This window comes from Mesoplodon mirus, assembly GCF_964341445.2.
Source record: "Mesoplodon mirus genome assembly, chromosome: 15".
NCBI lineage: Eukaryota > Metazoa > Chordata > Mammalia > Artiodactyla > Ziphiidae > Mesoplodon > Mesoplodon mirus.
The window spans coordinates 44,034,621-44,060,873 of NC_138991.1; the positions used below are offsets into that span (position 1 = coordinate 44,034,621).

General features: G+C 44.8%; 1 protein-coding gene across 1 annotated transcript; it reads left to right on the plus strand.

Moving 5' to 3' along the window:
* Positions 1-4,717: 4,717 nt before the first annotated feature.
* LOC309816559 (eukaryotic translation initiation factor 3 subunit C) lies at positions 4,718-23,962 on the plus strand. The gene is made up of 21 exons (XM_082644203.1): positions 4,718-4,800; positions 4,928-5,067; positions 6,685-6,750; positions 6,857-7,046; positions 7,436-7,561; positions 7,750-7,804; positions 8,304-8,413; positions 8,825-8,952; positions 11,850-12,009; positions 12,146-12,249; positions 12,713-12,854; positions 13,044-13,169; positions 13,302-13,395; positions 14,225-14,415; positions 15,071-15,295; positions 21,199-21,562; positions 22,936-23,095; positions 23,194-23,259; positions 23,349-23,436; positions 23,534-23,696; positions 23,795-23,962. Exons 2-21 carry the CDS (start codon positions 4,967-4,969, stop codon positions 23,875-23,877), a joined length of 2,742 nt encoding a protein of 913 aa, XP_082500329.1. The 5' UTR covers positions 4,718-4,800; positions 4,928-4,966; the 3' UTR covers positions 23,878-23,962.
* Positions 23,963-26,253: the final 2,291 nt, after the last annotated feature.

The following is a 26,253-nucleotide window of genomic DNA, read 5'->3' on the forward strand; positions in this document are numbered from 1 at the left end:
GTATTTATGTCCATAAAAAGACTTGTATCAAGATGTTGATAAAAGCTTTATTCACAATAGCCCAAGACTGGAAAGAGCCCAGATCAACAGAATTAATACATTGTGACATAGTCATGCAATTGAAGACTATTCAGCAATCAAAAAAGAAGGAACTTTCAGTTCATGTAACAACATGGATGAATCTTATAGGCTTCTGAAAGTAGCCAAACACTAAAGAGGACATACCTTATAATTCTACTTTTTACATGAAACTCAAGAAAAGGCAAAACTAATAGATTACAGTAGAAGTCAAAACAATTGGTGCACTCAGCTGTATATGTCTTCAATATTTATTATTATTATTGTCTTTCAATAATAATAATGAAAAGAACAGATTATTGAACACGTACTATGGGAAGTGCACTGAGGGGGCTACTAAGACATACAAGATACTATCCTTGTCTTCAGGGAGCTTGGTGGCTATCTGGGAAAATAAAACACACACAAAGTAAAATAAAATAGTGTGTGTCAGAAGTTTATATTATCTATTAATTTCATAAAATGTTTCAAGATATTTGTTTTAAAAGTGGGGTATTGGGTCTGCCCGAGCTGAGGCCTCAGTGGCTGGAGTTGAGTAAGAGAGCATGGTACCCAGGATTTAATCCCAACAAGGTGTCAACACCACCTCCTTCCCTTCCCCATGCTCTGTTCTCTGCCTCCTCTCAGTCCACTCCCTTTCCAAATTATGATTTATTCCACTGTGGTCAGTATTAGAAAATAAAATTATACGTTCAGAAGAGTCTTCTGTGGCTTCTAAATCAGAGGACCTCACTCTGTCACTAGCTTAACCATTTCCTGCTCTTTCAGAGTTTTAGTTTTCTCATTTGTAAAATGAGGTTAGTAATAGCTGCTTTTCCTGCCTACCTACAAGTTTGTTATGAGTTTGACATGCCTTTATGCATTTGAAATTGCTATTCAATTGCCAGTAATGATTATCACCTTTCTGCTTGCTGGTTACATTATTACAGGCACTGGAGAGAAGCAATTTGCTTAGGGTCATGTGACGCCCACAATGAACCGGAGATGCCAGACTGATCAAAAGTTCCTCCAGGGTGTGCTTCTTGCTCTGGAACCGTTAAGGACCTCATTAAAATCCAGGCATTAACAAAATTCATCCGTTAAAAACACCCACGTTCTGCTTGGCTCCAGTTACAGAACCTAGTTATACTCACAAAGGAAGACATCCTCGGGGTTGTTTTTACTTTGCTGTCCTCACTCCCATCCATCTTCTTCATAATACCAAGTTATGGCAACTCAAACATTGTTAGTGTCTAGCTCTAAAACAGCAAATCTCCCAATAGTTCAGATGGCTGTGAAATAATATTTGGGTTAAAATACAGGCTAGCAGTGTGATCCTGGGCAAGTCACTTGGTCTCTTAGGAGGACAAAGGTATTCCCTGGCAGTCCAGTGGTTAAGGCTCCGCGCTTCCACTGCAGGGGGCCTGGGTTCCATCCCTGGTCAGGGAACTAAGATCCCACAAGCCGTGACATATGGCAAAAAAAAAAAAAAAAAGGGTTGGGACAATAATACCCACTTTACAGGGTTGTTGTGAAGATTTAAAAGAGGTATTCATTAATAGGAACACATTTTATATTTCATGATATATAATGATACGATAGTCTGCCATTAAAAAGAATGAGCAGGGAAGAGGGATAAATTTGGAATTTGGAATTAATAGATACACACTACTGTATATAAAATAGATAATCAACAAGGACCTAGTGTATAGCACAGGGGACTATATTCAATGTCTTGTAATAACCTATAGTGGAAAGGAATCTGAAAAAGAATACCTATTTATATATACATGTATAACTAAATCACTTTGCTGTATACCTGAAACATTGTAAATCAACTATACTTCAATTAAAAATAAAAGTAAAAAAAAGAATGAGAGGGTTTCCCTGGTGGCGCAGTAGTTAAGAATCCGCCTGCCAATGCAGGGGACACAGGTTCAAGCCCTGGTCCAGGAAGATTCCACATGCCGCGGAGCAACTAAGCCTGTGAGCCACAACTACTGAGCCTGTGCTCTAGAGCCCACAAGCCACCACTACTGAGCCCGAGTGCCACAACTACTGAAGCCCACGCACCTAGAGCCTGTGCTATGCAACAAGAGAAGCCACCCAATGAGAAGCCTGTGCACCGCAACGAAGATCCAATGCAGCCAAAAATAAAAATAAATAAATAAATTTATAAAAAAAAGAATGAGAGATCCATAAGCATTAAAAAATGAGCTGCAAGCTATATGAATAATGAAATAAGATGTAGAAGAGCACATAAAATATGACATGATTTGTGTAAGAAATCATGTTATCCCATCTCTCTCTCTAGGTAGACAGAAAGATGGTTATAGATAGACAGATAAATAGTTATCGATAGATCTGTCGACCTGTCTTTCTGTATACATAGATATAGGTACATAAAAGGATATACATATATGTATGTATGTTCATGTATAAGGATTATATAGATAAGAATATATCGACAGAGATTGATATCCAATATCACACGTAGACATCCAAGAGATAGATAGATAGATCTTTATACAATTCTTACATGTATACATACACCCATATATCTATATCCTTTTATGTATCCATATCTAAATACAGAGAGAGACATCTGGAAAATTACGCTATAAACTGATCATTATATTTGTCCCTAGGGAGAGAAGCTAAGGAACTGGAGATTGGCGTGGAAAGGAAATTTTTTTTCCCTGTATATTCTTTTGTATCATTTGTATTTTTAATCATGTACAAGTATTATTTTCAAATAAAGAGAGATGATCACATGAAAGGGCCTGGAACATGGTAGGTGCTTTAAAGATATTTGTGGATGTCCAGTGAACATTGTTCATTTAACTAGGATGTCCCAAATGTATTTAAGTTTTTTCTTTAAAAAAAAAAAATGAGGGCTTCCCTGGTGGTGCAGTGGTTGAGAGTCCACCTGCCGATGCAGGGGACACGGGTTCGTGCCCCGGTCCGGGAAGATCCCACATGCCGTGGAGCGGCTGGGCCCGTGAGCCATGGCCGCTGAGCCTCCGCATCCGGAGCCTGTGCTCCGCAACGGGAGAGGCCACAACAGCGAGGGGCCTGCGTACCAAAAAAAAAAAAAAAAAAAAAGAACCACAGCAGAATGTGGTATGTGGTATCACATGAAGTTTTGACAATGCTTCGTGTATTGCCGGTACATAGGTGTTCATTAAAATAGTGTTTATTCTTGTCTCTATGTTTGAAGTATTTCACGATAAAAAAATTTAAGAAGCCTGCTGGGTAGTGACAGGAGGGGGATACGAGAGGGGAGTTTGGGTGGGGTTCTGGTCATGTTCTATTTCTTGATGTGGGCATATAGATGTGCTCACTTCGTGGAAACTCATCAAGCTGTGCACTTATGATCTGTCACTCATCTGAATCTATGTTACAGTTCAATAAAAATTTTACGAAAAAAGCCCCCTCCCTGTTAAATCGAAAAATTTCATAATGACTTAGTAAAGGATTAGTAAAAAATAAAGAGTTTGGATATGATTTTTCCTTTGCAAATGATCAGGGTCTTGGGAGTAACTAGAAACCACTCTAAAATCAGTAGCTTTACTTCAGTCTGAATTTGCATTTCTTCATCTTCAGTGACAATGATCTTCAAATCACTCAACCTTCTTTACCCTTTACTCAAGCTCCCTTGGCCATTTCAGTGCATTCCCTTTCTGTTTTGGGAGGTGAAGAGGTTGACTTCAGCATCAGGTGGATCTGTGGGGAGGGAGGGAGGAAGAGAGGAAAGGAGAGAGAAAGAGAGACAGAGAGGAAAAGGGGGGAAAGTGGAAGGAGAGCAGGGGTGACAGGCCAGGATGCGTGGAAAGACCCTGTCACATTCTAATCCCAATATAACAGCTGTTGAACTTGCCCTGAACTTTCCTGTCTCTAGGATTTTGTTCAGACTGTTTCCTCTACCTAAAGTGGCCTCCTTCTTTCCCATGATCTGCTAAGTCCCAGTTTTCTTTCAGGGGAGCATTGTACCCCCAGTGCTAAACAGTACCAGACATGCAGCAAGTGCTGAATGAATGAAACCACCTTAAAAAATGTAAAACAGTCACATAAGCATTTGTGGAATAGTGAATGAATACTAGCTAATATTTATTATATGCTTATGTTGTGCAAGGCATTGTCCTAAATGCTTCACATATACTAAGCCACTTAATTCTCATAACACCCTATGAAGCAGGTCCTATTATGGTCCTAACCTGGGAAGACTGAATCACAGAGAGGTTAGGAAATCTGCCTAGGTTCACACACTAGTAAGTGATGGAGCTGGGATTCGAATACAAAGTCCGATCCGGAGTTTGCTCTAAGCCCGGCTCCAAAACCTTGCAGCTCAACAGCATCGAGTGGGCGCTTTAAGAAAGTAAACACCTGGCCCTGAAATTCTGATTCCACAGGTGAGGTGTGTGGTTGGTTGGCTGGCTGTGAGCAATAACACCCGAGGGCAAAGCGCTGTCGAATCCAGGAATCTCGAGACCGCCTCCTCCCGGCCAAGTTTACTGCAGGCCTGACCCTGCCCCCTGCGAGGCGCGAGGGCCACTGGGAGTTGTAGTCGCCCAGTATAGTTCGTCGACGTCTACCGGAAGTGACGCAAAGACCCCGCCTTCTCGCCACGTTTCCGCTGCTTCGGCTAAGCGGTGTGATTCCCCCGGAAGTGACGTGAAGTTCCCGCCTTCTCGCAGCGTTTCGGCTGTTTCGGTTAAGCAGCGTGATTCCGGAGGTCAGCTGGTACGTACTTCTTTGGCCTCTTGCTTCGGGGAGGGGGACCGGGGTTGGGGTGCGTGCGAAGACGGTGAGGATGGGGGTCAGGAGGTGGCGGCTCGGGCCCCTTCTCGACTTTCGGGCTCTACCGTAGGTCTGGCCGCGCCCGCCGCAGCCGCTCAGCGCCGTCGCCATGTCGCGGTTTTTTACCACCGGTTCGGACAGCGAGTCCGAGTCGTCCCTGTCCGGGGAGGAGCTCGTCACCAAACCTGTCGGGGGTAACTACGGCAAACAGTGAGTGAGGGCCTGGGCCATGGGGACTACTCGGGAGGGTGAGGGGTTCGGCAGGCTGTGGAAGGCCGCGTATATGGGAGGGGAATGGAAATGGGGGCGGTGAGAGCGGGTTCTCTAAGGATGTTGAGTTTAAGGGACCGGAGCAGTGTTGGAGGGACAGCCGTAACGCTAAGGGTGCTGTGAATTGTGGGAATCCACCCACCAGGCAAAGGATAGAGTAACAGAAGAGGTTTCCCACTGGCTGGGTGTGTTGCATCAGCAAGAAACTCCCAATACTCGCTTGATACCTGGGAGTTCCTTGATGTGGCTCTGAGGTTCTTAAACATCTATTAGTATTTTCCTGTTGTTTATCTCCATTTAAATACTCTTCTCCCATCTCTGCAAATTAAAATTCTTTTCTCCCTTTGGAACGTTGGAATGTTTCTCAAACTTCTGTCCATACACATGCCACCTTCATTATTTTTGTCACATACCTGTACTTAAGAATATATAGGGCTTCCCTGGTGGCGCAGTGGTTGAGAGTCCGCCTGCCGATGCAAGGGACACGGGTTCGTGCCCCGGTCTGGGAGGATCCCACATGCCGCGGAGCGGCTGGGCCCGTGAGCCATGGCCGTTGATCCTGCGCGTCCGGAGCCTGTGCTCCACAACGGGAGAGGCCACAACAGTGAGAGGCCCACATACCGCAAAAAAAAAAAAAAAAAGAATATATATACATACCACGTCAAAGTCTTGGTTCAGCATAAAACTCTTTTTTTTTTTTTTTTGCGGTACCCGGGCCTCTCACTGTTGTGGCCTCTCCCGTTGCGGAGCACAGGCTCCGGACGCGCAGGCTCAGCGGCCATGGCTCACGGGCCCAGCCGCTCCACGGCATGTGCGATCCTCCCGGACCGGGGCACGAACCCGTGTCCCCTGCATCGGCAGGCGGACTCTCAACCACTGCGCCACCAGGGAAGCCCTAAAACTCATTTTTAAAAGTGAAAAATAGAATCTGTGTATACCCACATGAATATGATTTCATATCTGTGCCACACGTGGAAAATCAACATCACTTGCTATAAAATAGGAAATAATTGGAAAAGCTAATAAGATGGAAAGAAAAGAGATATTGTTGCCAGCTGAATGCTGTCTGTGGTCTGTTTTTTAATTATTAAGTAAAAATAACTAGTAATGGAGGTGTCAAAGCCGTTGAGACTCTTTCCTTGCCCTCGGCCTGTCACACTCCCCCAATACTGCTTTCTAGGACCTAGTTCAGGTACCACCTTTTCCATTCATTCTAGGTAAAGTACCTCTTTTCTCAACTTCTTTTAGTAATTCTTAGTGACTTGTGTTTTCACATAATTCATTTTTGACACAGTAAATAAGCACTTTCGTTTGTTTATGTTTGAGAGGCTGGAGACAGGTCATTTTTTTAATGTGTTACAACATTTGATAAAAGGCTTTACTTGAAGTAAGCTTAAAAGATTGAGTTCTATATGATGAGGCCGTGAAGAGGAAGAATAAAACAAGATGAACGTGGTAGGAATGGGCTACCTGCTCCATCGGAGAAGAAAAAGAGAGATCATTTGGAAAGACTGGAGCTAGGAACAGAGGTTAATGGTCTCTGTTCCTTCCAAATAGGCCATTGTTGCTGAGTGAGGATGAAGAAGATACCAAGAGAGTTGTCCGAAGCGCCAAGGATAAGAGGTGAGGCCATGGGGAGGCGGGGGGATGGGGAGTTTCTGGAGCAGTGGTGGGTTTTCTGGTTGGTGATGGTGGGCATGTGCAATGTGGTATTGGGCTCTCAAACCAGGTTTGAGGAACTGACCAACCTTATCCGGACCATCCGTAATGCCATGAAGATTCGGGATGTCACCAAGTGCCTGGAAGAGTTTGAGCTCCTAGGAAAAGCATATGGGAAGGCTAAGAGCATTGTGGACAAGGAAGGTGTCCCCCGGTTCTATATCCGAATCCTGGCTGACCTGGAGGACTATCTTAATGAGGTGTGATTCTTATGGGTGCAGGGGGATCTAGAAGGGGATTGTGGACCTGGAGCTTTCTCCTGACCCACACCCAGGGATCATGTCTCCTCTGAGTTGTTTGCCAGATATTCAGTATTTCCCAGAACATAAGAAATAGGGGGATGAAGCAAGGAGAGGGACTTTTTTATGTTAAGAATTTTAATTGTATATATTTTTATATTACCTCTTGTGGTTTTGTACTTTTGATACATAAATAAAGCATTGGTAAACAATAAGTTAAGAAGTATAGTTTTTAAGTAGTATAGATGTTTATAGATAGCAAGACCCAAAAGTTGTGAAGCCTGAAGTTTAGGGAATACTCTTTAATCTCAGATCCCTGTTCTCCCTTTCTTCCCTATTCTTTCCTTCAGCTATGGGAAGATAAGGAAGGGAAGAAGAAGATGAACAAGAATAATGCTAAGGCCCTGAGCACCCTGCGCCAGAAGATCCGAAAATACAACCGAGATTTTGAGTCCCATATTACAAATTACAAGCAGGTGAGGGTGCTACAGGGAGACTTTCTGAACTTTGGGGACAGTGACCTCATGACTGAGACAAAAAAGTATTTGTAAACGGGAGGTGTGTGACTGGAGAAGGAATCATGAGAAAGGTCTGTGGGGTGGAGGAGGTGGGATGCGGTGGTTGGCAGGCATCCTTAATTATTCTCTCATTTCCTTCTGTCAAGAACCCTGAGCAGTCTGCAGATGAAGATGCTGAGAAGAATGAGGAGGATTCAGAAGGTGAGTGAGGGGCTTCCCTGGTGGCACAGTGGTTGAGAGTCTGCCTGCCAATGCAGGGGACATGGGTTTGAGCCCTGGTCCGGGAAGATCCCACATGCCGCAGAGCAACTGGACCCGTGAGCCACGGCTACTGAGCCTGCGCGTCTGGAGCCTGTGCTCCGCAACAAGACAGGCCGCGACAGTGAGAGGCCCGCGCACCGCGATGAAGAGTGGCCCCCGCTTGCCACAACTAGAGAAAGCCCTCGCACAGAAACGAAGCCCCAACACAGCCATAAATAAATGAATAAATAAATAAATAAATAAATACATACATACATACATACGTACATACATACATACATACATACAGTCAAAAAAATATTTAAAAAAATGAGTGAGGAAAACCCTTAATTGCAAATGGTTAGGAGGTCTAAGATTAAGGGTTTCCTTGGCTTGTTTTCTTGGTTGCCATTCACCTCTTCACCATTGTAACTTTTTTTCTCTCCCCCTTTCCCACCAGGCTCTTCAGATGAGGATGAGGATGATGAAGGAGTCAGTGCTGCAACTTTCCTAAAGAAGAAATCAGACGCTCCTTCTGGGGAGAGTCGGAAGTTCCTCAAAAAGATGGAGGTAAGAGCCAGTGTTACACTGAGGGGTGGTTTGTCTGCTGTGGACCATTCTTGGGTCTCTGGGGAGAAGAAAAGACTCACAGAGCCTTAAGGTTGAGAGGGGTGGGGTTTAGCAGAGTCTGGTCTGGGGACAGGTTTCCTCTTCGATTAGAGCACCGATTAGAGCACTGAGTGACTTGGAATCTGGAGAACTAGATTCTGGGCCCAGCTCTGCCCCAGGGGAGCTGTGTGTCCCTGGAGCAAGTTACCACTTCTCTCTGGGTCTTGGTGGTCCAGTCCAGCTCTTAATATGTTGATTCAGCCACTCTTCTGCTGCTCCGGAGAGTCTCTGAAACATGTGTCAGCAGGGAGAGCAGAGACACCAGTCAGTCTTCCCATCTTGTTTCTTCTGATCATCTTTTCTTTCTCTAAGGATGAAGATGAGGACTCAGAAGATTCAGAAGATGATGAAGATTGGGACACAGGTTCCACATCTTCTGATTCAGATTCAGAGGAGGAAGAAGGGAAACAGACAGTGCTGGCGTCGAGATTCCTTAAAAAGTAAGAAAAGTAGTGGTACTTCGGGCTACAGTGGGAGGAGTAGGAAGCTTTTAATCACCTTGAAAGTTGTTGCTCCCGTGGAGTCCTTTTATTTATTTGTTTATTTTTCCCATTTCAGTTTTAATTTTTATTTGTCTTTTATTTTTATTTATTTTTACATGAAAAAGGTTTTTTTATTGAAGTATAGTTGCTGTATAATATTATATAAGTTAGGGGTGTACAGTATAGTGATCCATAATTTTTTTTAACTTAATTTTATATTTATTTGGCTGTGTCGGGTCTTAGTTGTGGCACGTGGGATCTTAGTTCCCCGACGAGGGGTTGAACCCACGTCCCCTGCATCGGAAGGCGAATTCTTTTTTTTTTTTTTTTTTTTTTGCAGTACATGGGCCTCTCACTGTTGTGGCATCTCCCGTTGAGGAGCACAGGCTCCGGACGCGCAGGCTCAGCAGCCATGGCTCACGGGCCCAGCCGCTCCGTGGCATGTGGGATCTTCCCAGACCGGGGCACGAACCTGTGTCCCCTGCATCGGCAGGCGGACTCTCAACCACTGCGCCACCAGGGAGGCCCCTGGAGGCCTTTTTTAAAGTGAACCTCGGGATAGATCTCTGGTGGGACTGGATCTCCAAGTTGTTAGGACCCTAAGGAAGAGTGTATGTCTAGGGGCTCTAGATCATAGTTGTGGTTAAGAGGTTGTGGAATGGTCCTTTTCAGTGTAGTTTTAGGACTAACTTCTATTGGTGTCTCTTAATGTCTTCAGTTTCTTAGCTGTGTATTTAGGTGGAGGTGTATTTGGTGATGTCCCTGTAGCTGAGAGCATAAATGTCAGTTTTCTGATCGATTCTAACAAGGTGTGAATATACCAAGGTATAATCTGTCATAGGGGAGAGATCAAGTCAAGTTTTAGGTCTTTCAGTTAGAATTTCATAGGGTGAGAGTTTGTGTTTTTGAGGTGTGAATCACAATATCCTGAGGGCTTCGAGTAAAACTTTAGGCCAAGGATAATTAAGAGGTCCTGTGATCTCAGAGCTTTGGGGATGGATGATGCAGACCAAGCAGTTTCAGCTTAATGAACATACTTTGCTGATTTACAAAGGATTTTACCTATGAAATGAGTTTTTATCATTAGAGAGTATTGCATTAGTACAGGAGGGAAAACCATTAAGCTTCTGTTGAGTTATGGCATAGGGAGTTCCCTGATGGTCTAGTGGTTGGGATTGGGCGCTGTCACTGTCATGGGTTCCGTCCCTGGTTGGAGAACAGATCCCACAAGTATCCCACAAGCCACGTGGCATGGCCCCCCAAAAATATTATGGCATAAATCTTTTGGCAAGGGCAAGTTTTAATCCAACTGGCAAATTATAAACTATTACTAAAGCATATTCAAACCTTTTAAGCAGTTAAAATGAAATTTATTTATAAACGTTTAAATGGTGTTTTAATTATAATTTGAATGTCTGTTCAAGTCTTTCTGGAAAGACTTTTTCCTCTATAAAGTTTGAAATAATTTGTCCCTGTCATTTGGTTTATATTTCATTATGTAAGTATTAAAGTCTGGAAATGGTTTCAGACATCAAATAGTTTAAGTCCACTTTGAGGTAGCCAGTGATCTTTTTCTTTTTTGTTGGGGACATTTTGTTGTATTGAACAGTTTTTTTTTTTAATTCAGAATTTATATTAATAATTGTCATAGGGCTTCCCTGGTGGCGCAGTGGTTGAGAGTCCGCCTGCCGATGCAGGGGACACGGGTTCGTGCCCCGGTCCGGGAAGATCCCACATGCCATGGAGCGGCTGGGCCCGTGAGCCATGGCCGCTGAGCCTGCGCGTCCGGAGCCTGTGCTCCCCAACGGGAGAGGCCACAACAGTGAGAGGCCCACGTACCACAAAAAAGAAAAGAAAAGAAAAAACCAATTTATGAGAAATGCAAACATTGACTGGATATCTGATATAAAGAACAAAAGGAAAAATGAAGGGTTACATGAAACGTTATCTATGAAGAAATAAATATGCTATTAAAATACCTTCAAAAAAAAAAATAATTGTCATAAGAGGGGAAAGAAAGGCAGGGAAAAACAGCCAGTCTGGGAACCGCAAAAATTTTTTTGCACTTTTTTTTTTCTAAGCACGGATTTTAAACTGATAAATCAGTTGGTGATAGAAAGATTAGTCTGGGGACTTCCTGGTGGTACAGTGGTTAAGAATCTCCCTGCCAATGCAGGGACACAGGTTCAAGCCCTGGTCCAGGAAGATCCCACATGCTGTGGAGCAACTAAGCATGTGTACCACAACTACTGAGCCTGCACTCTAGAGCCTGGAGCCACAACGCCTGGAGCCCGTGCTCCGCAACAAGAGAAGCCACTGCAGTGAGAAGATGGCGCACTGCAACAAAGAGTAGCCCCCACTAGCCGCAGCTAGAGAGGACCCGTGTACAACAACAAAGACCCAACGCAGCCCTAACTAAATAAATAAATAAATAAATAAATAGATTTATTTATTTAAAAAAAAAAGATTAGTCTGGACAGAGTAACTAGTACCAAAGGACAACTGTGTTGCTTATGGATTATTTGGAAAACCTTAGAGTTTAGTTGTGGAGCAACGTGACAGGCTGTTTCTGTGTCTGAGGCGGCCTGGTTAGCACCTCTGTCTTATTAAACTAGGCCATACTCGTTCCTTCATACGAGTTGCTTAGTGTAATATGGTAACAGACCTTGGTAAGTGGTCTGGCAGATTCAAATGCTTAGTGGTCTTTGCTTTGGTTATGGTTACAGTTATTCACAGGTCATTCTTGTAGAGTGTAACTTGGACCCAGGAAGAGAAAAAGAGGAATTTGGGGGGGGGAAGAAGCCTCAAGGTGGAGAGGGGGCTGATCCTTCATCTTCTCCTGTGTCTCTTGGCAGGGCCCCCACCACAGAGGAGGACAAGAGGGCAGCTGAGAAGAAACGGGAGGACAAAGCCAAGAAGAAGCATGATAGGAAATCCAAGCGCCTGGATGAGGAGGAGGAAGACAATGAAGGCGGGGAGTGGGAAAGGGTCCGGGGTGGAGTACCCCTGGTTAAGGTGAGGATTTTAGAACGAAAAGGAATTGGGAAACAGTTTGGGAGAGCATACAGGTACCCTCCTGGTCGGATTCAGGAGAACAATTAAGGCAAGAACAGGTTTCTGTCAGTCTGCACATAACTTGTGTGTTACCTAGGAGAAGCCAAAAATGTTTGCCAAGGGAACTGAGATCACCCACGCTGTTGTCATCAAGAAACTGAATGAGATCCTACAGGCACGAGGCAAGAAGGGAACTGATCGGTAAGATTCGTGGGCCTGGGCTATGTCATTACAGGGTGAAAGCTCATTTTCTCTTAAGACACAGGGTGGAGGTTGGTGGGGAAATAGTGCTATTTTGGGAAGATCTGTGTGTGGCTACAGTAGAAAGAATGATGTACTTGGACTACACCAGTCTATTTTCTGCTGTTTACATTCCGTTTGACCTTAGATCAATCACTTAACCTTTGGGGGCTGTTTTCCCATTTGTAAAATGGGAATAATACTCATCTTTAGTTATTCAGTGACTGAAGAGGACGTTAGATTGTTAGCATTATTGCTATTTCTGTTTGGAATTTATGAGGGAGAAGCAAGTATACAGGTGGTGAGGCTAGGGGTGGGTATTGAGAATGAGTCTGCCTTTCTTGTCTGAAGAGGGCGTGCTGTATGACAGGATAAGACATTTTTCTTTGTTTCCTGTGCCTCACCCAATTCTGTACCCCTCCAGTGCAGCCCAGATTGAGCTGCTACAGCTGCTGGTTCAGATTGCTTCTGAAAACAACCTGGGAGAGGGTGTCACCGTCAAGATCAAGTTCAATATCATTGCCTCTCTTTATGACTACAACCCCAACCTGGCCACATACATGAAGGTGAGAACAATAACGAGCATCCCACAGCGGAGCTGGTGGGTCATGGGAAGGTGGCTGGTGACTCAAGACTCAAGGACTGTTGGAGCAGTCTTGGTGGTTGAAGGCCCGTGGATTCCTGGTGTAGGGCTCTTGGGAGGCATCTCCTTGTTCCACCTTCACACCTCTGACTGCTGTCTGATCTCTTGGCAGCCTGAGATGTGGCAGAAGTGTCTGGACTGTATCAATGAGCTGATGGACATACTGTTTGCAAACCCCAACATCTTTATTGGAGAGAACATTCTGGAAGAAAGTGAGAACCTGCATAACGCTGACCAGGTAAAGAGAGGATTTGGCAGGCTATTTGGAAGTGTGTGTTGTCTGCTTTGGGAAGGTTTGTTGGAGACAGAAGGGTTGAAGTTCAGGACTGGAATCTGGGCTAATTTATTTCCTCCTTTGCCTTCTCTTCAGCCACTGCGTGTCCGTGGCTGTATCCTAACTCTGGTGGAACGAATGGATGAAGAATTTACCAAGATAATGCAAAACACTGATCCTCACTCCCAAGGTGAGCCTGAGCAAGCATGGGCATCAGTGAGAGGAAAAGTGCAGGGATTAAAATGAAAGATTGTACTAAGTGAGAATGTTCGGAAAGCCAGCCCTTCCTCACCCCAGCATGCATACCACAGGGCCTCTTTAAGATACTGGACCCCACTCCCGTAGCTTCTGATTCAATAGGTCTGGGTGAGGCCTCACATTTTACATTTCTAACATGTTCCTAAGTGATGCTGCTGTCTGCTACTTTGAGAACTGTTGGGGTATGATCTCTGTCCACTTGGCTTGTTTAGCTTGTACGCCTTAAGCATTAGAATGGGGAAATGCAGGACATTTACACAGTAAAATGTGAGTGTCCACATGTGTCCACCAAGTCAAAGGTGTATTGATGAACAAGACAGCTTGGGGCCTTCATGCTCATGGAGCTTACATTTCGGTGCTGAAGCAAGGCAGTTCTACAAAAAAATGAACGAGTCAGTTGTAGATAATGTAAAGTGTGAATTAGAAATTCAGCTCGGGACATGTGACAGTATGTCTGGAGTGGTGGCTGCTTTAGATAATGGTTGAAGAAGCATCTGTAGGTAGGGCACATTTGAGGTGAGAGCTGAATGAGAAGGAGGAGGAGGAGTTAATCGGGAGGAATTGGCAGAAGAGAGTGCCTGACAGCAATGGAGAGTGAGCTTGACATGTCCCAGGAGAGGATGGTATTTTTAGGGCACAGTGAGTAGACTTTTCTGATGGGTACAGAAAACACAAGCAGAGGTAATTGGATTGATGAGGGACATATGATTGGGAAAGCCTGGGTGCCTGGCTAAGCTGAGGGTGGGTGCTCTCCCTGCCAGAGTACGTGGAGCACCTGAAGGATGAGGCACAGGTGTGCACCATCATTGAGCGTGTGCAGCGCTACCTGGAGGAGAAGGGCACCACTGACGAGATCTGTCGCATCTACTTGAGGCGCATCCTCCACACCTACTACAAGTTTGATTACAAGGCCCATCAGCGGCAGCTTACCCCCCCTGAGGGCTCCTCAAAGGTAAGTGCTTGTCCCTTCACCTCACCATGCCATACTTCTGAGAATGAAAGACTGCTCCTTAAAGGGTGGCCCTCTGAGAGTGGAACCTCGGGCTTCATTCCTTCACCAAGCCTTCAGTAGCATCATACAGGGCCAGCTTCTCGAGATGTGAAAAATATTTTCCTGCAGTTGGAGGAAGCTCATCATGTGTAAAAGTTTATGTTAAGAAGACAGATTCTTACTCCACAGTCTGGTTTCAGCGCCCTGCTTTCAGAGCCTTTCTTTCCCAAGCAAGGGGAGGGATGGAGCTGCCAGCAGACGGTACTCACAGTGTGCTCCACTAGCCAGTGCTGACAAGATAAGCTTAGAAGATTTTATAGCAGTTTGATATATTTATCGAATCTAATAAAAACTTCGGATCTGTAAAAAAAAAAAAGGTAAGTGCTTGGCCACCATGTCAGAGGGGAGAGGGGTGTGTCCATCGGTTCTGCATGTCTGTTAGGACTTCATGGCAGATCTTCTATTCCCTGGGGACTGTCTCTGGTGGAGCAGAGGGACTAGGAAGAGGCTGGATGGAGTCTTGTCTTTGGTTGCTGAAGGCTGAGCCATTTACAACCATTGTCCTTGCCATATTTCCTCCTCCAACAATATCTCCCCCCACCCCCTACCCCTCCAGTCAGAGCAAGACCAGGCCGAAAATGAGGGCGAGGACTCAGCTGTGCTGATGGAGAGGCTGTGCAAGTACATCTATGCCAAGGACCGCACAGACCGAATCCGCACATGCGCCATCCTCTGCCATATCTACCATCATGCTCTGCACTCCCGCTGGTACCAGGCCCGTGACCTCATGCTCATGAGCCACCTACAAGACAACATTCAGCACGCGGACCCGCCAGTACAGGTAGGATGGGAAGGAGGCGCTCTGGCCCTGGTGGCAAAGGGAAGCCCAGGCCAGGCCCCCCGTCCACTCTGTTCAGGCGAAGTGGCTCAGGCAGATTAGCCACCTGTCTGGCTAATGCAGATACAGGGAGACACTTGGTCCTTCCCGAGTGCTAGCATTCTTTGATTCTCCTACATGTTAACATAGAGTCCTCTGGGATAGAATTTGGGTTCAACTAACATTTATTATAACTATTACGTGTCTGGTTTGGAACAAACATTAGGAGATCATCTTACTTAAAAAGATGAAAAAGCATTTAAGCAGTTAAACTGAGAAGGACAAGGACCCAAATACAGTGTGATGTGTGAAACATAAAATTTTGTGTGTGGCAGCATTGTGAGGACATTTTTATGTAGGAGTATTACAGTTGTGTCTAGGTATAGATCCTATAAATGCGTGTTTAGAACAATTGTGAGGTATTTATGTGTAAAACATTTGGTAAGCCTGTCTGGTGGTGCTTTTTGAATAGCACTCCTATTTTTTATTCCATTGTATGAATTTATCACAGGTTCTTGATTTTTCTCTTGATAGATACCTGATCAACCAGTTTGGGGTATTATAAATGAAGCTTTTGTGATTTATGTATAAGTTTGTGTGGATGTATGGTTTCTCTTGGGTAAATACTTAAGAGTGGAATTACTGCATCATAGTGTAGGTGTATGTCCAGTTTTATAAGAAGCTCAAAAATGGGACTTCCGGGGCTTCCCTGGTGGCGCAGTGGTTGTGAATCCGCCTGCCAATGCAGGGGACACGGGTTCGAGCCCTGATCCTGGAAGATCCCACATGCCGCGGAGCAACTAAGCCCGTGTGCCACAACTACTGAGCCTGCGCTCTAGAGCCCGCGAGCCACAACTACTGAAGCCCACGCACCTAGAGCCTGTGCTCTGCAACAAGAGAAGCCACCACAATGAGAAGCCTGCGCCCCGCAACAAAGAGTATCCCCCGCTCACTGCAACTAGAGAAAGCCTGCATGCAGCAGCGAAGACCCAATGCGGCCAAAAATTAAATAAATGAATAAATTAAAAAAAAAAAAAAGGGACTTCCCTGGTAGTGCAGTGGTTAAGAATCTGCCTGCCAATGCAGGGGACACGGGTTCGAGCTCTGGTCCGGGAAGATCCCACATGCCACAGAGCAACTAAGCCCACAACTACTGAGCCTGTGCTCTAGAGCCTGCAAGCCACAGCTACTGAGCCCCCGCTCAGTACTGAGTACTCTGCTCAACGAAGAGTAGCCCCAGCTCGCTGCAACTAGAAAAAGCTCGCGCGCATCAGTGAAGACTCAAGGCAGCCAAAAGTAAATAAATAAATAAATAAATTTAAAAAAGGAAAGAAACTCAGAAATGGTTGTACCATTTTTCACTTTTACCTTGTCAATATTTAGTGTTGTTAGTCTTCTTAATTTTGGCCATCATGGTTGTTGTCTAATGGTATCTCAATACCATTGAGATGGTATCTAATGGTATTTCCCTGATGACTATTGAAATTTACTGCTTTTTAAATGTTTATTGGCCCTTTATATATCTTCTTTTGTGAGATGTCTGGTCAACTTTTGCCCGCCCCCCTTTTTTAAAGATTGGATTATTCATCTTTTTATTATTGAGTTGTAGGAAATCTTTATATATCCTGGATACCAGTCCTTTGTCACATAAATGTTTTCCAAATATTTTTTTCCAGTGTGTGGTTTGCCTATTCATTTTCTTAACCATGTGTTTTGATGTATATTCTAATATATCAGTTTTATCTCTTTTGGTTATTTTCTGGGTCCTATCTAAAGAAACTTTTTCCTACTAGCAATTCATAAAAATTTTTTTAATTTTTAGTTTTTGGAAGTTCTTGTGGTTTTAGCTTTCACATTTAGGTCTATGTTTTCTGCATATGGTGTGAAGTCAGGGTCAGAGACATTCTTTCCCCATTGTATTGCTTTGGTGCCTTTGTGGAAAACCACATGAAAAACCAACCACATGACCCTATAAATGTATTTCTGGGCTCTCTATTCTATTCCATTCATTCATCTTTTTGTCCTTCCTTATGCCAGTTCCACACTGTTTTGATGGCTGTGCCTTTAGAGTTAAGTCTTTTTTTTTAATTAATTAGTTTATGGCTGCGTTGGGCCTTCGTTGCTTCGCCCGGGCTTTCTCTAGTTGTGGCGAGCAGGGGCTACTCTTCGTTGTGGTGTGTGGGCTTCTCATTGCAGTGGCTTCTCTTGTTGTGGAGCATGGGCTCTAGGCGCACAGGCTTCAGTACTTGTGGTACTCAGGCTCAGTAGTTGTGGCTTGCAGGCTGTAGAGCGCAGGTTCAGTAGTTGTAGCACACGGGCTTAGTTGCTCCACGGCATGTGGGATCTTCCCGGACCAGGGCTGGAACCTGTGTCTCTTGCATTGGCAGGCGGATTCTGAACCACTGCGACACAAGGGAAGTCCCTAGAGTAAGTCTTGAAGTCAGGTAGTATGACTCCTCCAACTTTGTTGTTTTTTAAGAATAGTTGGGATGTTCTGTGACATTTGCACTTCCACATAAATTTCAAAATCAACTTGTCAATTTGTGCAAAAATGCCTGCTGGGATTATATTGAATCTGTAAGTCAATTTTGGGAGAACTGACACCTTAACAACTTTGAACCTTTTGATCTTACGTGTTATTCTTCATTTAATTTTTTCAGTTTCTCTCTGCAGAGGTAATACACATCTTTTAAAAAATTATTCCTGAGAATTATACAATTTTTTATGCTATCGTAAAGGCAATTTTTAAATTAAATTTAATTTTTTATTTTGTCCACACGGCTTGCGGGATCTCAGTTCCTCAACCAAGGATTGAACCTGGGCCACGGCAGAGAAAGCACTGAATCCTAACCACTAGACCACCAGGGAACTCTGTTAATTTCATTTTTAAATTGTTAACTACCAGTGTCTAAAAATAGAGTTAATTTTCTTACATTGGCCTTGGATCTTGCCATTTTGCTAAATTCAGTTTTAGTCTGGCCTTCTGTCCTCTGTATTTGCGGATTCAACCAACTGCAGATTGAAGATATTTGTGGGGAGGGGGAGGGATTCCAGAAAGTTCCCCCCAAAAACCAAAATTTGCCTTGTTTGGTAACTATTTACCTAGCACTTACATTGTATTAGGTGTTACAAGTAATCTACAGATGATTTAAATTACATGGGAGGACGTACCATAAGTTATTTTCAAATACTATGCCATTTCATGTAAGAGACTTGAGCATCTGCAGATTTTGGTATCCATGGAGGGTCCCGGAACCAATTCCCCATGGATACTGAGGGACAGCTGTATTGGGTCTAGTGTTTTATAGATTCCTTAAGTTTTTTTTACTGAATTAATCGTGTCATCTGCACATAGGGACAGTTTTATTACTATACCAGTCTCTGAGACTTTTCTTTCTTTTTTGTTTCTTTTTTGCCATATTGTAGTGACTCAAATCTCTAATACTTAGTGCTGAATAGAAGTGAGAGCAGACATCTTGCCTCCTTCCCAGTATCAGCAGGGAAGCAGTGAGCATTTCACCATTAAGAAGAATGTTACCTATTTTTATAGATAGACTTTCTCAGATTGATGGAGTTCTCTTCTGATCCTAGTTGGCTGGGAATTTTTGTCCTTAATAGGTGTTGAATTTTGTCAAAATCTTTTTTGCATCTATTGAAATAATGCACAGTTGTTTCTCCATTATTCTGTTTATATGGTGAATAACTATGATTTTAGATTTTTATATTATACTTTCATTCCTGTGATATATCCTACTTGGTCGTAGGGTATATTATCTCTTTTATGTATTGCTGGATTTTGCTTGCTGGTATTTTTTTAGGGCTCTTTGTATCTAAGTTCATGACCGGTATTGACCTCTATATTTTTGTTGTCAGTAAAGACTTGGTCTTTCCCCCCAACGAAAATCCGTACTACCTACAGTCTTCCCTATCTTAATTATTGACAAGTCCATCTTTTCCGTTGCCTAGGCCCAGAAGCCTTGAATTCATCTTTGATTCTTGTTTTTCTCTCACATTTGATTCCCCACCCATTTGTGTTGAAAATCCCTATCTGACCACTTATTATCACTTCCACTGCCACCCTCTGGTCTAAGCCACCATCATGTTCCCAGTCTCTCTCTCTGCTTCTGCCCTTATATCCCTTCAGACTGTTCTTTCTTTTTCTTTTTTTTTTTAATGTTTATTCCTTTTACTTTTTAAATTAATTTATTTTTGGCTGCATTGCTGCCCACGGGCTTTCTCTAGTTGCGGCGAGTGGGGGCTGCTCTTCATTGCGATGCACGGGCTTCTCATTGCAGTGGCTTCTCTTTGTTACGGAGCCCGGGCTCTAGGGCGCATGGGCTTCAGTAGTTGCGGCGCATGGGCTTAGTTGCTCCGCGGCATGTGGGATCTTCCCGGATCAGGGCTCAAACCCATATCCCCTGCTTTGGCAGGCAGATTCTTTTTTTTTTTTCTTTTTTAATTTTAAATAAACTTATTTATTTTTGGCTGCATTGGGTCTTTGTTGCTGTGTGCTGGCTTCTCCTTGCGGTGGCTTCTCTTGTTGCGGAGCACGAGCTCTAGGCGCGCGGGCTGCAGTAGCTGTGGCATGTGGGCTCAGTAGTTGTGGCACACAAGCTTAGTTGCTCTACAGCATGTGGGATCTTCCCGGACCAGGGATCGAACCCATGTCCTGTGCATTGGCAGGCGGATTCTTAACCACCATGCCACCAGGGAAGCCCCTTCAGGCTGTTCTTAATGCAGCAGCTAGAGTAACCCTTGTTAGTAAAGTCAAATTATGTCACTTATTTGCTCAAAAGCTTCCTGTGGTTTCCCATCTTAAAATCTTTTTTTTTTTTTGCGGTACGCGGGCCTCTCACTGACTGTTGTGGCCTCTCCCGTTGCGGAGCACAGGCTCTGGACACGCAGGCTCAGCCGCCATGGCTCACGGGCCTAGCCGCTCCGCGGCATGTGGGATCTTCCCGGACCGGGGCACAAACCTGTGGCCCCTGCATCGGCAGGCGGACTCTCAACCACTGTGCCACCAGGGAAGCCCCATCTTAAAATCTTTAACATGGCTTTCAATGCCCTGTGCTTGCCCAGCCTCTAGTTTCTGATCACATCTTTTACCAGCTCTAGCCATGTTGCATTCCTTGTCCTTGAATACGTCTGGCATAGGGCCTTTGCACTTACTTTTCATTTTTCCTAGAATATTCTTCCTCCTCCAGAGATCTGCATGACTTGCTATTTCTTTTTCTGTTAGGTACGTATGTATGTATATATGTACGTATGTACGTATTTATGTATGTATTTTTTTTAATGTAATTTATTTATTTTTGGCTGCGTTGGGTTTTCGTTGTGGTGTGCAGGCTTCTCACTGTGGTGGCTTCTCTTGTTGCAGAGCCCAGGCTCTGAGCCCATGGGCTTCAGTAGTTGTGGCCCACCGGGTCTAGAGTGCAGGCTCAGTAGTTGTGGTGCATGGGCTTAGTTGCCCCGCGGCATGTGGGATCTTCCCGGACCAGGGATCGAACCGTGTCCCCTGCATCGGCAGGCAGATTCTTAACCACTGCACCACCAGGGAAGCCCAGGTCCTTATTTTTAAACATCCCCTTCAAAATGAGGCCTTTCTTAGTTATCCTACATAAAATTGTGAGTTCCCACCACTACTGCCACCACTCAGACTCCCTTCTTAACTCCCTCGTCTGCCTTATTTTTCTCCTTAGCTTGGGTCACCACCTGTATATTATGCTTATTTTGTTCTCCACACCTCTGTCCCTAGAGTGTAAGCTCCATGGAAGGGGAGGAACTGGTCTATTTTGTTCTCTGTCCTAACCCTGTGAAAGACTTACCTTGTGGCTATCACCTCTGAGTTCATTGCCCTTTGCTCTTAGATCCTGTACAACCGCACCATGGTGCAGCTGGGCATCTGTGCCTTCCGCCAAGGCCTGACCAAGGATGCTCACAATGCCCTGCTGGACATCCAGTCAAGCGGCCGGGCCAAGGAGCTTCTGGGTCAGGGCCTACTGCTGCGCAGCCTGCAGGAGCGCAACCAGGAGCAGGAGAAGGTGGAGCGGCGCCGGCAGGTGCCCTTCCACCTGCACATAAATCTGGAGCTGCTGGAGTGTGTTTACCTGGTGTCAGCCATGCTCCTGGAGATCCCCTACATGGCCGCCCATGAGAGTGACGCCCGCCGACGCATGATCAGCAAGCAGTTCCATCACCAGCTGCGGGTGGGCGAGCGACAGCCCTTGCTGGGTGAGTGTGGGGCTCTGTAGTGCAGCAGACTTTGCTTGTTTGTTCCTTGATTACTTGTAATCAAAGGATTAAGAAGACAAAGGGAGTAAACTTTCCCACAAGATGATTCCATTCGATTTAATGGCATCTCCATGTATGGCCTAAAAGCATCATTTTTACTAAGTAGTCTCCATGGTCTCTTACCATAGGACACGTCTTAGCTTACAGATTAAGCTCCCTGCTTCCTATCATTTTCCCCTTCAGTCTGTATTTGTCAGTAGTATCTTTCTACCAAGTGTATGGTGTTATACACCCCCAGCACCTTCAGAAGTTCTTCATTGTCTATAGAATAAAGTCCAGCCTCCTTAGTCACTAAGTTAAAGTCTCCATGAGCTGATTCCAACAATATTTTTAATTTAGTATAAACTTACGTAGTACTTTTTTCTGCCTGGCACTAAGTGTTTTATAAATAATAATAATTCATTTATTCTTCATTAGTCATAACGCTATGAAGATACTATTGTGACCCCCCTTTTCCTGATTAAGAAACTGAGGCACAAAAGTTAAGTGACTTTACCCAGGGTTAACACAGCTGGTATGTGTCTCTCTGACCTTTTCCTCTTTTTCCCTTTCATCCATATTATTTTTTAGCTAACTAACTAGACCCTTGGCATTCAAGAATCTAACATTGGCTTCTTTGAGCACTTTTAGAGATCCGATCTTTCAGTCCAGAGGTTGAGTGAGTTGTGATTTCACTGGGAAAGGAATTTGAATTGCGCCCTTCCTGTAAGGCTGGTGCATGGAAGGACTTGGCAACTGAGCCAGTCTTACTGTCCACAGCCACGTCCCTCTACAGATTTGTCCTCTACTGGTTGTGTGTATGGTCATATTAAGTGCAGGCGCACTTCAGGAAAACTATGTTTGGGCTATGTAGTGATGCTTTACTTTGTTTTTATTAATTGGAAAATTGCCAGTGAAAATCTGTATGTCCAGCATCTCTTAGGGCTTCTTGGTTCACATTCCCCGCCTCTCTACTACTGCCTGCAGTGGATGTTAGACATTTTTTTAAGGTCAGTGAACCTTGTAAGAATCTGATAAAAGCTGTGGACCCTTTCCTAGGAAAATGTGCATAAGGGTACACACAGCAATTTGTCAGCATTTTCAAGGAACTCACCAATCCCCTGAGGCACATCACAGACTAAGTCTAAATGTAAATACAGTTATTCTGATATTAAGTGACTTGTACAGTCACATGGCTACTTAATGGAGAGCTGGGAGAGTGTCAGTCCAGTTGTTTACTCTCTTAGCCTGGGTTCCTCCTTAAATAGTGCTTGTTGGGGAAGGAGCCCTCATCCCAAGTTTCCCTAGGCCCTTCCTCATTCCCAACCTTTCAGGTCCCCCCGAGTCAATGAGGGAACATGTGGTCGCTGCCTCCAAGGCCATGAAGATGGGTGACTGGAAGACCTGCCACAGTTTTATCATCAACGAGAAGATGAATGGCAAAGTGTGGGACCTTTTCCCGGAGGCTGACAAAGTCCGAGCCATGCTGGTTAGGTGAGCAGAGAACAAGACCCTAGTGGGTGGGGAAGAAAAGACTTGGTCTCCTTCACTGAAGATCTCCCCCTTTTCTCTTTTCTCCCTTCTCCCTACAGGAAGATCCAGGAAGAGTCACTGCGGACCTACCTCTTCACCTACAGCAGTGTCTATGACTCCATCAGGTAGGATGGGCCCTGAGGAGGCACAGGAGCCCCAGCTTTGTGGTCGAGGGTCCTAATTGCTCCCTGCTCTTGGCCTTCTTTCTCCCCAGCATGGAGACACTGTCTGACATGTTTGAACTGGACCTGCCCACTGTGCACTCCATCATCAGCAAGATGATCATTAACGAGGAGTTGATGGTAAGGCCATCAGCATGGGCACATGGGCAGGTGGAGTCGTGGAGAGATTGGAGTACAGGAGACTGATCTGTCCCTTCCTCTGCCTCACTTCTGTCAGGCCTCCCTGGACCAGCCGACACAGACAGTGGTGATGCACCGCACTGAGCCCACTGCCCAGCAGAACCTGGCACTGCAGCTGGCTGAGAAGCTGGGCAGCCTGGTGGAAAACAATGAGCGGGTGTTTGACCACAAGCAGGGTACCTATGGTGGCTACTTCCGAGGTGAGTGCTTCCATCCCCTCTGCGCTCCCAGGGTCCTGGCCCCCTTACTGCCTCTCCCTTGGCATTCACCCCCTCCCCTCCCCATCTCTCTCCTGCAGACCAGAAGGATGGCTACCGCAAAAATGAGGGCTACATGCGCCGGGGTGGCTACCGCCAGCAGCAGTCTCAGACGGCCTACTGATTGCTTGACTTCAGTCCCCAGTGCTCTAAACCATTCAACGTTTAGGTCCAGCCACGCCCCAGTCATTAAAGGTCTGTTTAGAGTTGCTGCAGTTCTGCCTGTCTGTGTGTCGCCAGAGGTGTGTTGGACACATTTATTTGCTAATTATATTTCTAAGCTTCTATCCCATGACAGGCACAAGGCTCAGGATGCAGGGATGATTTGCACATATCCCTGACTTCAAAGAGCTTTTGCTGCTCTTTGACATTTGACCGGAAAATTGTAATAACATGTGATAAGTTATAACGGGTATTTTTGTAAAAGGTGGTGGGTATATTGAATAGGATGTGATTATGGGGCATAAATGTGAGGGAAAGCATAATGGAGGCAGTGGTGATGGATGTTGCGAGTGGTTGGGTGGTGGTTCACCAGGCAGGGAAAAGGGAGAGTTAGTCTAGACCCGTGTGAAGTGTAGTCCTCAGACCAGTGTGGATGCGCAGTTAGCCTGTCCATGACAAAACAGGCACCATAATTAAGAATAAGCACTGAGAAGCTTTGCCATTGCTGCGATATCTAAGCATGTGATCGATTTTCTAATTTGTGTGTATAATGTTTTTGAAAGTATTTACCCACATTAGGCTGGAAATTTTTTTAATGGCCCTTCACCATATTTGAAAAGCATTGATGTAGGCAAAGGAAAAAGAGCACTTAAACAGGATGAGAGGAGCAAAAGAATAGTGTGGTTGGTATAAAGTGTTTGTGGAGTATGTGCAGAAGATCAACTAGAGGCTTAATCCGGGGGCCATCTCATGAAGGCTAAATGCTTTGGACTTGTGGAAACAAAATAGAATGGATCCATTTTTAAGAAGGGTAATGGAGCAGTACTGTGGAGTATAGAGTTGGAGGCAGAGAGCCTAACAGAGTAAAAAGCATCTAAAGCCAGGGTGGGGCTTCCCTGGTGGCACAGTGGTTGGGAATCTGCCTGCCAGTGCAGGGGACACGGGTTCGAGCCCTGGTCCAGGAGGATCCCATGTGCCGCAGAGCGGCTAGGCCCATGCGCCACAACTACTGAGCCTGTGCTCTAGAGCCCGTGCTCCACAACAAGAGAAGCCACCGCAGTTGAGAAGCCCGTGCACCACAACTAGAGAAAGCCCGCGTGAAGCAATGAAACCCAACACAGTCTAAATAAATAAATAAATAAATAAATATCTAAAATAAATAAATAAAGCCAGGATCGGGTTGGGATCAGAGGTGAGGGAATGATAGAAGAGGGATGTATGTGTCAAGCTGTGGGGTTCTGTGACAGGTTGAATCTAAGAGTAGTAAGAGCGACAGATTCTCGTGTCTGGGGATAAATTGACAATAGGGATGTTATCAAGAAATTGTTGGGCTAGTCTTTGTGTTCAGAAATACAAGAAGAGCAGGGATGCAGAGTGGGCTTGATAATGAGGTTGGTTTTACGAATGTTGAGTTTGAGGTTCCTCTGGGACATAAGCAAGGCAGTTGGAGGTTAAGGTTTGGGATGCATATTAACTAGACTATTAAGCTGCTCTAACAAATGGACTCCAAAGCAATGATTCACACAAAATAGTTTAGTTCTCATGTGACAGTCCAGAGATAGGTGAGTGGCCCTGGCTTGGAGTCAAGCAACTATAGTACAGGATTATCTGGGGACTCAGGGTCCAACTGTCTTAATGCTTCACCATCCCCTAGGTGGTGGTTCTCATCTGTATGGTTGAAGCTAGTGCACCAGCCCCACATCTTTGTTCAGGCCCATAGGAAGGGGAAGAGAAAATAGAGGGCCTGGAAATGACCCTGATCCCATGGGCTAGAACCTAGTCTCAAATTCTTACCATCCTGTGGAAAAGGCTAAAATGCCTCTATCTGGATGGTTGTGTGTTCATTTAAACTTGGGGGTTATATTATTAAAAGGAGAGTGGACCATGGGGGCACAATTATTAGTCTATCACAGAAGGAAAAGAACAAAAGATTTTGGATTGAGTGGCTTATAAATGGTGTTAAAAGTACAGTAGTGGGTAACATTCATCAGAGCCAACATTATTGACTGCTTACGTGCTGGGTGCTTTACATGCCTTACTTCATTTAATCCTTCTAGAAGAACCCTATTATCTCCATTTTATAGTTGGGAAAACTGACATTACGTGATTTGCCTGAGATCACATAACTAGGCAGTGTGGGAGATAGATGCACAATAAGGCACCCTGACTCTATGATCCTAGCTCTTAACTGTTGTACTTAGTGATAATTGTAGTTCAGGAATGGTCAGCATAGAGGAGGAGACAGCTAATGACTGAACTCTCAACATGTGAGTGGTAGGTGAAAGGGAAGCCAAAGAAAGTGGCCACAGAGGCAGTAGAACCAGGGAGGAAAGGTGAT